General features: G+C 35.8%; 1 protein-coding gene across 3 annotated transcripts in view; it reads right to left on the reverse strand.

The window, feature by feature from the left end:
• PSME4 (proteasome activator subunit 4) overlaps window positions 1–14,631 on the reverse strand; it is a 106,252-nt gene that overhangs the window by 18,617 nt on the left and 73,004 nt on the right. For all 3 annotated transcript variants that reach the window (XM_058278569.2, XM_071208839.1, XM_071208838.1), the window contains 9 exons: window positions 14,357–14,438; window positions 11,684–11,837; window positions 11,056–11,125; window positions 10,119–10,244; window positions 8,999–9,151; window positions 2,705–2,809; window positions 2,093–2,184; window positions 754–885; window positions 128–336 (listed from right to left, as the gene is read on the reverse strand). In XM_058278569.2, coding sequence (XP_058134552.1) covers window positions 128–336; window positions 754–885; window positions 2,093–2,184; window positions 2,705–2,809; window positions 8,999–9,151; window positions 10,119–10,244; window positions 11,056–11,125; window positions 11,684–11,837; window positions 14,357–14,438 — 1,123 coding nt within the window. The remainder of the gene's footprint in view (window positions 1–127; window positions 337–753; window positions 886–2,092; window positions 2,185–2,704; window positions 2,810–8,998; window positions 9,152–10,118; window positions 10,245–11,055; window positions 11,126–11,683; window positions 11,838–14,356; window positions 14,439–14,631) is intronic.

The following is a 14,631-nucleotide window of genomic DNA, read 5'->3' on the forward strand; positions in this document are numbered from 1 at the left end:
GAAGTCAAAACTAATGACCAAATGATTTATAATTAGAGTCTTTGAAAAATTTTTAGGCACAATCCTACAATTGGACAATCAAAATAAAGTTACTTTTGAAATGGGTCTACTGATTTTAACTACTCACTAGTTTTTAAGAGTTTAATGCCCTGAGTTCGTTCATCTTCTTCACCAATTCCATTCTCTTCCATAACATGATTCTGAATTTCTTCATCCACATCTAGGAGGGGTTTCAGTTTCTCTAGGATTCGAGCAGTAAACTCTGGGACACGAGGGGATGTTGTTGGCGCAGTGTTTGGCAAAGAAACATCTATCATGAATATGTAGGTCAGCACACTGTAAAATACATAGTAGTAAGAAAAGATCCTACATCAGAAGTAAAACTAAGGTTCAGGTTAAGTTATGCTTCTACCAAAGACAATTCCTGTACAGGGTCTTAAATTGGGCCTGGGTGTAAATGAAGGCTTGTAATTTTGAAGTATTAACAACTGAATTCTATTTTACATTCAGAGACTCTTGTCATGTTTCTCACAATAAATACAAAACAAAATTTTAGAAAGATAAACTCATAAAACTCAATGGCAACTTAAACAGTATGCATTCTGTTATATTTTTTAAAGAGGTACCTGGGATTCAACCCAGGACCTTATACATGTGAAGTGCTCAACCATTGAGCTATACCCACTCCACAGACATTAATTTTTAATGAAAAGAACTCGAGAAGTGTATCACACAACAGAAAATAATACCTACCTCCCTATTCTTTCCCTAACATTTTTGTAAACCTGGGTAAGTTTGGGTTCCAAGTATTTCAGTAGTCTGTGCAATAGCTCAGGTACTCTCCATTCTTGCTGGGCAAGGCCACCTTGTAGTACATAGAGTCGACTAAAACAAAAGCACAGCAATATTGTGTTAGATCCTCTTTCTGCCTTTAGATATTGGTGGTAAAGATGAACAATGTCTTTATTTCATTTAACATTTTTGGTTTTCTCATCTAATAATAAAGTATTGAAATCCAAGTATTTAAACCAAAACAGCATCTTAATGAAGATTTATTTTTTTTGTACATAATTTTCTCTGTATTCTCATCTCATCCCCTAATACCACACAGTAATCAAAAGAAATACTAACTTAAGAACACTCGTTTAGTTAGATACGAATGTTTAGTTAGTATCTAAACATATGAACAGTTTTCTCACTAATTAATAAAATACTCATTCTTCTTATTAACAGGATAATCTGGTTTTTTTTTCTATTGCCCACTACCTTTGTCCAACTCTTTTTTGCCTACCAAGTATATTTATCCTTAAAAGGATTACTCTATTATTTCTGTCTTTCATATTATGTATGGGAAAAATTAGAAAAATGTGATAAAGTCAATATCATCATGGTACAAAAGAGCAATCTTGATAAAAGATTTGACAGCACAGAGGCTGAATCTAACTTATGTTTTGTTTTTGTTTTTTTAATAATTTCGCTCCCCTTTCCCTCTTCCTCCCCCGCAACTGTCTGCCTTCTGTGTCCATTCACTGTGTGTTCTTCCTTGCCCACTTGCATTCTTGTCAGCGGCACAGGGAATCTGTATCTTTTTTGTTGCATCATCTTGTTGCGTCAACTTCTCCATGTGTATGGCCGCTCCTGGGCACGCTGTGCTTTCTTCGTGTGGGGCGGCTCTCCTTGAGGGGCACACTCCTTGTGCGCAGGGCTACCCTACGTAGGGGATACCCCTGCGTGGCACGACACTCCTTGAGTGCATCAGCACTGTGCATGGGCCAGCTCATGGCACAGGTAAGGAGGTCCTGGGTTTGAATCCTAGACCTCCCGTATGGTAGGCAGATGCTCTATCAGTTGAGCCAAATCTGCTTCCCTCTAACTTACGTTTAAACTGCTAGAGTTGCCTCCATTTTTCCTACTTGTTCCTAATAGAAGAAATAACTTTATTTATATATTGTACTAAACTGAAGCACTTGTCATCTCCCAGAAGTAGTTACTTCCTCCAGGCATTAGAAGTGTAGACAATTCACTCTACTTAGACATTAGTTAATACGAAGTATCTTCTGTGTTAACCTTCTAAGGTTTACTTTTTGTTTACCATGCGTCTACGAAGGATCCTCCTTCACCACTCAATGGGGACTCCAACAGCAGCTCAAAAAGCCAATGAAGTTTCCGGGGATCTCTGCTTTCCTGTGTAGAAATAATAAAGTAACAATTAAACAAACCTATAATACTGTTATTTTAGAAATAATACAATTTAAACAAAGAAGAAAAAATCAAACTAAAACTGATAGGTGAGTCAAATCTAAATGTCACATCATATAGCACATGTTAGATATTAACAGTAAGAAAATTTTAGTTAGCTAAGTGGCTAGTCTTTAAAGTGTACAAAAGCTATGGACATATTTGGTGTTATAAATGATACCCATAACGTTTTGTCAACTGGCTTACTAAATCTAGGTTGTATTTTCAGAAAAATGATTTGACCTTCCATTTAATAAAAAAAAAATGAATCACCACAGCAGAGAAGATAAAATAATCACTTAAAACTATTAGTAAAGGCTTATTTCAAAGGCTATGTAGAACAGAACCTTCTCCAATTATGGAAGATGATAAAGCCATCAACCAAATTTCAAGATTCAAAGCTATAATGACATTTGACACATCTTTGGATACAAGAACTTTCAAAGAACAATGAAGAAGAACTTACACAAGACGTTGCTATACAAGTTCCCCAGTCATTGTAAGTTTCCACTGTAATGTTGGACAATGCTGTTCTAAGCAGAGGGCACAGAAGCTCCCAAAGCTTTTCCACCTATTCAAAACAAAATTAATGGGCAAAAGTTAATGACATTCAATATTATTATAGTTAATAGTAATACTTTAATATTCATCAACTGCAACAAAAGTACCACACTAATGCAAAGTGTCAACAATGGGGGGGGGGTTATATGGGAATGTTGTATTTTTTACATGACTTTTCTGTAAACCTACAATTTCTCTAATTAAAATAATAATAATAAAAATATTATGCTAAGTTAAAGAAACCAGACAGAAAGTACTACATATTGTGTGACTCCATTTATATGAAATGTAAATATAAAAAAATCTATAGAGAGAGAGTTAGGGAAGGATAGAGGGATTGAGGGGGTGACTGCTAAAGGGTATGGGGGTTTTTCTTTTTGGAGTGATAAAAATGTTCTATTAATAACACTGATTGTGGTGATGAATGCACAATTCTGTGATTCTACTATAAGCCATTAATTGTACACTTTGGATGTACTGTATGGCATGTGAATATATCTCAATAAAAACGGCTTTTAAAGAGTTAACATTCAGGACATCCTTCCTTGGAAATATAAAACACATACTTCATTTAAATTATTTCATAAAGTACCCCAATAATTCATGCTGCTAAGTTCTCTTTTTAATATTTTGAACGACACTGTAATTAGCCTGAAACAACACCTCAAATCAATTTTAAGTTTTTTAGCCTATTGAGGTTACTTGACTGAATCCTAAAATAGGAGACAATGACATTTAAATACAATTTTGTAATTAGCTGGAGCTATAATATTGAAATTTCAAGTCTTGAATTACTATAAATTGCCTTTAAGAAGGATTCAGTTGTCAGAAACTATGAATATATGTGTACTGATGCTTCTCACAATTTAATGAGAATACATATCACCTTGGGATCTTGATAAAAATGCAGATTCTGACTCATCAACTGGGTGGGACCTGATAATAGCCTGAGTTCTAACAAGCTCAAGTGATGCCCATGTTGCTAGGTCCATGGACTACACTTTGGTCAGAAGAATCTATATGGGACAAAGGCAGAGGGAGAGTTTAGAATAAAATGTTCAGGAGTATTCCTAGTCATTTTTTTTTTTAAAGCTGTATTTTCGACAACTTACAAGTAAAGGCATATGTTCTGGAAAACAGATAACTTAAAAAGGTTTCGTTGGGAAACGGATTTGGCTCAACTGATAGAGCGGCCGCCTACCACATGGGAGGTCCAAGGCTCAAACCCAGGGCCTCCTGACCTGTGTGGTGAGCTGGGCCATGGGCAGTGCTGATGTGTGCAAGGAGTGCTGTGCCACGCAGGGATGTTCCCTGCGTAGGGGAGCCCCACATGCAAGGAGTGTGCCCCTTAAGGAGAGCCGCCCTGCATGAAAAAAGTGCAGCCTGTCCAGGAGTGGTGCCTCACACATGGTGAGCTGACGTAGCAAGCTGATGCAAAAAAAAAAAAGAGACACAGATTCCCAGTGCCGGCAGACAAGAATACAAGTGGACACAGACTACACAGTGAATGGACACAGAGAGCAGACAAGTGGGGTGGGGTGGGGTGGGGTGGAGGGGAGAGAAATAAGTAAAAAGTAATTTTAAAAAAAGTTTCATGAGGAGGTAAAAGGCAATATTCACAATTAATAATACTTTTATTTAAAAAGTGATTTAGAGTGCTACCTTCAGCAGGGAAGAAGCTGCGGGGACCTGCCCCAGCCTCCCCGGGAAATTACTGGCCAAGCCTCAGAGGTCAATGATTATCCTGCTCTGGCGGCATGAGCTGCCCCAGGAGCTGTTCCATGGCAGGAACTGGAAGATCCATTTCCCAGAAACAGGAGAGGAAGAGACAGTTGGCTGCCGGTTTCCACTACAGATTGGGAGACTTGGTTGGCTAAGAGATAACCCTTGGAAGAGCTGGGGTGAGAACCAGTCCAAGACAGAAAGAGGCCAGTAGTCACCATTCTGATTCCACCCCCAGCCTGAGGGGAAGCTGGGCTGACGGAAACTCTCAGTGTTGGCAGGAACCAATTTCTTTCACGCAGATCAGCCTGCAGCCCGCCTAGGCTTCAGACCGGCCTCTGGCAGGGAGGAGGCTGAGAAGTCCTGCACCAGCCTAGACAGATAACCGCAGAGAACTTTGGCTAGCATTGACTGAAAATCAGAAGTCTACCAGGGCAACTGTGGTCATCTTGGACCCGCACTGCACAGATTGCTGCCCATCCCTGCCCCAGGAAGGGGAGAATGGGATGTGAAGCTTCATCAGTCTCTCTGGGCAACTACAGTCTAGGCTGACACGTGGATTATTCCACATAGCTGTGACTTTGTCGCTATCCCTGACAAAGGAGAAAGTTGGAAGAAGCATCATTGGTCCCTGGTGCAATGAGGGCAGCTTGAGCCTTCATAGCTTATAGACCAACTACATGCTTGGCTCCTACTGCACAACCAGCACAGGAGAAACGATAGGTCGCCCTAAACTAAAGAGAGAAACTGCACCCAGAATAAATACTCTAGGAAACCAGATGCGAAGATACCAACAAAAAAATTACAATCCACACCAAGAAACAGGAAGCTATGGCCCAGTTAAAGGAACAAGATAAGCCTCCAGATGACAAAGAGGAGTTGAGACAACCAATTATGGATGTTCAAACAAATCTCCTTAATAAATTCAATGAGATGGCTAAAGAGATTTAGGATATTAAGACACTGGATGAGCACAAAGAAGAATTTGAAAGCATACACAGAAAAATAGCAGATCTTATGGGAATGAAAGGTGCAATCGATGAAATTTAAAAAACACTGGAATCATATAATAGCAGGTTTGAGAAGAAAGGATTGGTAAGCTTGAAGAAATGGCCTCTGAAAGTGAACATACAAAAGAATAGATGAAGAAAAGAATGGAAAAAATTGAACAAGGTCTCAGACAACTAAACAACAGCAAGAGAAGTGCAAACATACACGTCATGGGTGTCCCAGAAGGAGAAGAGAAGGGAAAAGGGGCAGAAGGAATATTTAAAGAAATAATGGTAGAAAATTTCCCAACCCTATTGAAGGACATAGATATCCCTGTCCAAAGCACAACGTACTCCCATGTGAAAAAATCCAAATAGACCAACTCTAAGATACATACTCATCAGAATGTCAAAGGTTAAAGACAACGGGAGAATTCTGAGAAGCAAGACAGTGGTCTATTATATTTAAGATACTACAAGAGAAAAACTTCCAGGCAAGAATCTTATATTCAGCAAGACTGTCTTTCAAAAATGAGGGTGAAATTAGAATATTCACAGATAAACAGAAACTGAGAGAATTTCTAAGCAAGAGACCAGAATTTCAGGAAATACTAAAGGGTGTGCTAGAGCCTGAAAAGGAAAGACAGGAGAGAGAGGCCTGGAAGAGAGTCTAGAAATGAAGATTACATCAATAAAAGTAACTAAAGTGTCAAAAGAGTGGTGAAAATAAAATATGAGAGATAGAACTCAAATAGGAATAAACTCAACCAATGATGTAAAGCAACTGTATTCAGAAAACTGCAACTCAATGTTAAAACAAATTAAAAAAACCCTAAATAACTGGAAGAATATTCTATGCTCATGGATTGGAAGACTAAATATCATTAAGATGTCAGTTCCTGGCAGCGGACTTGGCCCAGTAGTTAGGGCGTCCGTCTACCACATTGGAGGTCCTCGGTTCAAACCCAGGGCCTCCTTGACCCATGTGGAGCTGGCCCTTGCGCAGTGCTGATGTGCGCAAGGAGTGCCGTGCCACACAAGGGTGTCCCCGCATAGGGGAGCCCCCCGCAAGGAATGCACCCCATAAGGAGAGCCACCCAGGGCCAAAAAAAGTGCAGCCTGCCCAGGAATGGTGCCGCATACACAGAGAGCTGACACAACAAGATGAAGCAACCAAAAGAAACACAGATTCCTGTGCCGCTGACGACAACAGAAGCGGACAAAGACAACGCAGCAAACAGACACAGAGCGCAGACAAGTGGGATGGGGGGGAAGGGGAGAGAAATAAATAAATAAATCTTAAAAAAAAAAAAAAGATGTCATTCTACTCAAACTGATATACAGATTTAATGCAATCCCGATGAAAATTCCACCAGCATTAAAAAAAAAAAAAAAGAAAACACAATCATTAAATTTATTTGGAAGGGTAAGGAGCCCTGAATAGTCAGAAACATCATAAAAAGGTAAAATGAACCTTCATCTCCAGACTTTAAATCATATTACCTACCTATAGTGGTAAAAACAGCATGGTACTGGCCTAAAGACAGACACAATAGACCAATGGAACCAAATTTATGGTTCAGAAAAAGACCCTCACTGGTATGGTCAAGTGATTTTTGACTAGCCTATCACACTCACACAGCTGGGGCAGAACAGTCCATTCAACAAATGGTGTTGAGAGAACTAGTTATCCATAGCTAAAAGAAGGAAAGGTGATCCCTATCTCACATCTTATCCAAAAATTAACTCAAAATGGATCAAAAAACTAAAAATAAAAGCCAAGAACCATAAAACTTCTATAAGAAATTACTGGAAAATGTCTTCAAGACCTGGTGGTAGGTGGTGGATTCTGAAAGGAGATAAGAGAAGGACTGAGTGGACTACTGATGTTTAATGTATGTATAAGTTTTAATTAGCTTTACTGTAAAATTGTGGAAATGTATAGAGTGGATGGTAACACACGCTGAGTAACAGCTAGTTTATAAATGTAAATTGCAATTGACAGAATGGTTGAGAATAATCTAGGAACTGGAAAGCACAGTAAACCAAGAGGTGGGTGAGAACTGTGGTTGATTGTACAGATGCAAGAGTGTCCTTTGTTAGCTAGAACAAATGTATATCATTACTGCAGGGTGTTGGGAATGTGGAGAAAGAAGCATGGGAAAAATACAGCTGGAGTGACCTATGGACTGTGGTTAGTAGTAATAACATAATATTCTTGCATCTATGCAAAAGATGTACTGTGTTGATACTGAGGCAGTATGGAAAAAGCGAGCCAAATGTACACTATGGACATGGCAATAATCGGATGATATTTTATCTGTAGCAAATGACACATCACAGTGTGGTGTGTTGATGGAGGGGTGTTGTTTGGGAATTCTGCACATGTGCATAATTGTTTTATAAGTTTACAACTTCTGTCATTAAAAAAAGATATTTAAAAAATAATAATAGGGTGGGTTGGGGGAAAACACACCAAATATAAGATAAGGACTATGATCAGTAGTACGATTTTGACAGTGTTCTTTCACAGTTTGCAACAAACGTCTCATGACAATACAAAGTGTTTGTGAAGCGTTGATGTATGGGACCCCTGTATGACGTTATGCATGTTTGCTTTGTAAGTTCACAACTTTCACTATATACTTAATTGTTTATGTATGTTCATATATAAATGATATAAATAATTGGATTGGTTAGGGGAAAAATACTTTGTTTAGTAGTAATATTTTGACAATGTTCTTTAATCATTAGTTAAAAAAGTTTAAAAACAATGCAAGTTATTGGTGGTAGGGTGAGATGTTATATATGTTTGCTGTTATGTTTGTTTTTTAAGTTCACAACTATTATACATTTTTTGTTTATGTATGTTTATGTATGAGTGATATATTTCAATTAAAAGTTAAAAAAAGTTATTTAAATGTGTACACTTAATATATTGAAACATTTATATAGCTGTTAAAACTATAAGACAAAAACAATATTTCTGAGTGTTCCCTTTGAGAAAATGCCTTCTCTTCAGGTACTCCTGACATATTACCAGGTTATTTTCAGGGCAATGTATTTTGCTAGCAGGCTAACTTTCAGGCAGATGTGTCAAAACTAAACCTTTTAACTAAGAAGTAGTATAGTAATAATAAGGGGTATCAAATTCAAACTGCCTCCAACTACAAGACAAACAATGTAGATAGCAGAAAGGCTAAGAAAGAAAGGGTTTAATGAGAAAGTGGAGCATGCCTCGAAGAAGCAGCCCAGGTATAGTAATAAAAAAACAAAAAAACAATTAGAAACAAAAACAAAACACAAAATATCCTGATGACCCCCACCCCCATTATTGGCTTTCAAAACATTTTTAATGCAGTTTATATGTATCTGGCAAAGTTTATTAATTGACCATCTTAAGAATCAATGTCTAATTTATTAGGAATTACTATATAAAGGTATATTGTAATGTAACTAACAGGGAAAGTACTGTATAAATATATCACCTTTTCAAATGTCCAATGCTTAGAACCTCTGATTAGACCTGCTATAATTTCTGCAACACATCGTTGAGTGCTTTCATGTGAATCTGCAACCAGACGTTCTAAATGGGGCTTCAGAACTGGCAGAAAAGCATCATCAAAATTCCTAAATATACCCTATGAAAACAAAGAGAATTCTTCAGTACCCCAATGACTATCATTTAATTACAATTATAATATGCCTGTAATTATTTTCTACATTACTACTGTGCATTAAATCTCAAATGTTCTCCTTGTTAGAACATAGCTGCTTTAAATACGCCTGTAAGTTAAAATGGTAAGAATATTGCCATTAAATTTCATATTAAAATGTGAACAAATGAAACAGACATCAATAATTTTTACTTGAATCATATTACACTTAAAGAAAGCAAATGACACAGTTTGCTGTTTTTATTTTTTTACTTCTAGTACTAATTAAAACCATTAAGAAAGATAGGAAAGCTTGAATCCTCAGGATTGGGGAATAAAATATGGACTACAGTGGACTTACTGGTATTCTACTATAGACTTATTGTGATTCTAGCAATGGAAGAAATGATATCATTGATGTGGAGACAGTGGCCACTGGAGGTGCCACTGTCAGGGAGAAAAGACAAAAAGGTGTAATATGGGGACAATTTCAGGACTTGGAATTGTCCTGAGGGACACTGCAATGACAGATACGGGTCATGACATATACGGCCATAACCTACAGAATTGAATGGAAGCAAATGTAAAATACAATGTAAACTATAATCCATGGTTAGTGGCAATGTTCCAAAATGTGTTCATCTATTGCAATGAAATGTACCACACTAATGAAAGAAGTTGTTAATGCGGGGAAGCGTGGGAGGTGTGGGGAGTGGGGCACATGGGAATCTCTTTTTTTAATGTAATCTAAGTATTTTTTAAAAATAAATAAATAAGTAGAGCATCCTGGACCTTTAAGCCAAGGTCAGTATGACTGATGCCAATTTCAGAGGTACTGCAGAAAAGGATAACAGATGGCCAACCCAAACTTAAAAATACTTTCAAATTAATGAATCTACAAACTGAACTGTCACTAAGCTTTATGAAGAGGATAAATAAATAAAACAGTTACCTTAAAGAGGCAAAAACGTCGGGGATTAAATTTATCTTTTCCTTTTCTGTCTTCTAAAGATAGAAAATTAATTAACTGTTCAACAAATTTAGGATCAGAAAAATGATCAAATATAATCTGTTCTGCCTATAAAGTTAAACAAACAAACAAAAAGAATATTCAGGACTTAAAAACATGATTCTGAAAAAATTTAAATTCACTTATAAAGTCTTGATTCTCAGTGGTAGGCTGAGTATATTTACTTTAAAGAAATTTCAGTTTTTATAGAGTAGAGGGTCTAAAGCTTTGAGGAACAAAGTAATACCCACCCTAACCCCCCTAAAATGCTTAATCCATAGGAATAGCTAAAGAGTTTGGAATAGTTTCAGAATTTGGATTCTACTTCTCATACTGTGAATTAAAACCAACAAATAATCTTATTGGGGAATGAAAAATTTACGTAACTCTGCCACTTCGTGTACAATTTAGAAAAATCCCCCACTGTAAATCAAACCCCATCAAATCATTTCCTTATTTACAGAACATCAGAAATTAAAAGGTAAAACTTTGTTCAGAATCAGAAAGTATAAGCTACAATACCATTAAATTCACTGAGGAAGACAAAAACTTAAAAGCCCTTAGTCAACCTTTAAAGTAATAAAGAAATAAGTTCTACAGAGACTAAGGAATTTTCTATTTAAGTCTACAAACATCTATTTACTAAGAATCTATAATTTATGTGCAGTTTAAAAAACAAACAAACTACAAACCAATCATTATGGAAAAGAAACAAGCAGTTAACTACAAAAGGCAATACCCAAGTTGAGTGTTAAGTGGGGCAGTAACTTCAAAGTAACATTATTTACACTAGACCTGAACTGACATGAAAATAGATCAGTGGAGAGATTTAAGATGTATTTGAACTAGTATTTACACATCATAAACACGCAATGCTTACCTCTGTCATATCCTCCCTGCTTCTGCCGAGCTTAGGCTGCTCTTCCACACCAGCATAAACCACCATATTCCTATATAGTTAAGAATTTATTTTATTTATTTGAAATAAGCATAGAAAAAAAAAAATTACAAGGTTAACAGACAGAAAGCATTAGAAGGAACTTTTAATGAAATTAGATGTTAAGTCTAGGGATATGAGTGTATCGGTAATAGTCTTGAACTTAAAATCTATCAGATCATTGTAACCTAATGACATAGATTATTGAAGTCAAATGAGTTTTTTTGGGCTAATTTTGGCATTTGTATTATTAAATAGGAGTATAACTTAAAGCAGCCAGTAACTTCCTTAGTTCTATAATGGTGAGATTAAGGAAGGCTGAGGGTTCCAGGAGAAAGACAAGGAAAAGGGAGGAATAAGACATAGAATTGGCCAGAATAAGAGAAAAAGGGAGGAAGTAGGAAGAAGGAAAAAAAACCCAACACTACAGTGTGTGTATCTTGGGTGGCAGGGTATATGTAATTGCCTCAAGTGTCACTAAATGCCCCCCCCCGAAATCCAAAGATGACAAAGCAAATTATACGAAAAATAGGCTGTTAAATAATAAAGTGCAAAGTAAGTTATAACATACTGTGGCCAGGTGTAGTATCCCCAGTGGGTTTTTTCCACAAAGCAACTTGACTCCCATTCTTTTTTACTTCTTGGTATACTTTTGCTATCATAATGCAACCAATGGTTGTCAGGCCTATCTCCAGCAAGAATTTGAGTAGGTTTAGGATAGCCACCTAAGGAAATGAGAAATCACATTTGATGAATTTAAACACATTCATGCAATTATTCCCAATTTTCAGCTAACAGTACTAGTGTACTTTGTATAACAAGACTGTTCATATTCACTCAAGGCAAAACTCCACAAGATCTATGAGCAATTAAGGAAGCATTTCAAATCAGAGGGGAAAAGATGGATTATCCATTACATTGTGTTGAGATAGTTATTTTGGGAGGGGGGGGAGTGAGATCAAACGACCATTTACTTCATTCTTTTCACTAAAATTAATTCCAGAAGGATTAATTTTTTAAAAATGGCTTTAGTCCTGAATAATTTCACTTACAGGTAAGTTTTGAAAATAGCACAAAGACTCCCCTACATCCTTCATCCAGATACCGTATTTTTAAGATATTGCTACAAGTACTTTGTCATTCTCTCTACCCATATGTACACTATTTCCAAGGCCACTTAAGTTGTAGACATAATGTCCCTTTAACACCAAATATTTCAGTATATTTTCCTGTAAACAATATCATTTTCTTAGATAACCAAAATTTTCAAAAATCAGAAAATTAGCATCACTACAGTACTATTATCTTGTTAACAGATCTTATTCAAATTTTGTCAGTTATCTTAGTAATGTCCTTTATAGCAAAAAAAAACCTACGTTGTCTCCTGCAACGTTTCTCCATTCTAAAAGTATTTCCCTACTGTAATGAACAAGAATTTTATGAAAATATATTTTTGAGACATTATAGACACAGTTTCTTATCAAATTACCACCCTCTAGTAGGATCACTGATGAATCTTATCTGAAACAATAATTATGGTGGTTCCCAAATGGTAATTTTCTAATTCCATCATTCCTTTTATATTTACTAGTTGTTACTCCACTGTAAAAACAAAACAAACAAAAAAACACTTTCCCTACTCTCTCAATTTTGTCTGTTTTGCCTTTTAAAAAATATCAACGAGTGGCTTGTGAATTCTTATTTTATTCTAAGGATTATAATCTGCTACTGTCATTATTTATTTTGATACTCAAATTATCCCAGATTTGTGTTTTTACAGCTTGTTCCTATATCCTCTGACATGTCCCATCATATTTGGAGCACTTTCTTAATTTCTGGCACAAAGGATCTTCTAAGCTTTCCCACCAGCCTTGAAATCAGTCATTTCTCCAAGGAGCTCTGATTCCTTTTAGTAGAGAATAGTATTAGAAAATAAGATCTAGGTATTAAGGGTAGGACAGAATTTGCATGTAAAAATTAACCATAAAGACACTGAAGAAAAACATCAGCAAATTTACTTATATATCAGAGAAGAGAGATTCCTTTCTAAGTAAGCATGGCTTGAAATCTAAAAACTCCAAAGAAAAACACTTACTTTTTGCTACATGAGTTAATTTTCTTTAGAGAAGTACAAATTAAACCAGGATATTATTTTTTGCCAAACATATATACAAATACAATCAGGTAAAAAAAATTCTAGTGATGATCACTGCAGCCCCAAAATGTCTATCAACAGAGGTCTAGATAAAAAATTACATAAGAAACTAGCAATGGTGGTTATTCATCGGAGATAAAAATGAGTGAAGAACTAGGGACATTTAACTACACTGCGATGTGATTAAAATTTCCTCCCCAAGAGCAAATATTTACTCTTGAATAACTTTTTTGCTGTTTTTAAAAACTATTTCAAATGTAAGTCATAGTAGACTTCCATATTATACTTTAGTTATACTTTTCACACCAGGATATGCAGTTTGATGCAAGTTGCCAGTTTTAAAAAATATATATGGAATTTGAATACATATATATGTATGCCTGTCATCTCTGTTTTATTTGTACCTTACTAAGTATTTAATTTACAAAGATTTTAAAAATATTATATTCTTCTAATATGGGGAAAAAAACAGATGTTTTAAGTAGGGATAAAGTCTTTCCTATACTTAGCACTGTTTCATAGTGTTGCAAAATAAAGTTGGTGGTACATGACTATACCTCCCTTCAAACAAAAGAGCTAAAGACAACTGGTTGAATATCATGGGAGTTATCTGTGATGAAAAATTTGGTAGTCAATGGAATAAAAGCATTTTTTTCTCCTGATAAAATTATTATTTTTTCTCATCATAACAGTTTCAGAAGATTCAAAAAATTCTGGTAACACTCTAAGGTATAAGGAAGAAAATCAACCACTACTAATACACTAATAAAATAATGGAAATGATATTTTAAGTCTTTGAAACAGTTTCATAAACAACTAGTATAATGTGCTTAGTGGGTACAATAATATAATAAAGTGATGACATGATTGCCCAGAGTGTACATATTATAAGATAGTCAACCTATTTGTGAAAACGTTTTATTACTAGCTTTTATGAAATTAGCTGTTTCCCTTCATATTATTTCATACTTTGTATTAATATCAGCACAATCATATTTGAGAACAAGAATTATACTTTATACATTTCAAATCAAGAAATTTTCTGAGTTATACCGAGATGCACTATTAATTACATTTGGTAGTACTTACTGATTTCATAAGGGTTGATGGTCAGCTTTTTGTGGGTTCTTTTCAGTTGCTTGAGAATACCAGCAACAGCTGAGATAGCCATCTAGAAAAGAAACAAGGTACATACATCAAAAATTTAAAACCATTTAAACGGTTGCCTGCCTTGCTCAAAGCGAAAGGTTGATGCGTTTCTTTAAAAACAGAAGTAACTTATCTGTACACATCTCGTGGCAGAACAGGCAAACGTGACTTGAAACCAGTCTTTTGCAGTTCTTATTCCTGAACTTTCACTCAGC

Source organism: Dasypus novemcinctus, chromosome 17 (assembly GCF_030445035.2).
Source record: "Dasypus novemcinctus isolate mDasNov1 chromosome 17, mDasNov1.1.hap2, whole genome shotgun sequence".
Lineage (NCBI taxonomy): Eukaryota > Metazoa > Chordata > Mammalia > Cingulata > Dasypodidae > Dasypus > Dasypus novemcinctus.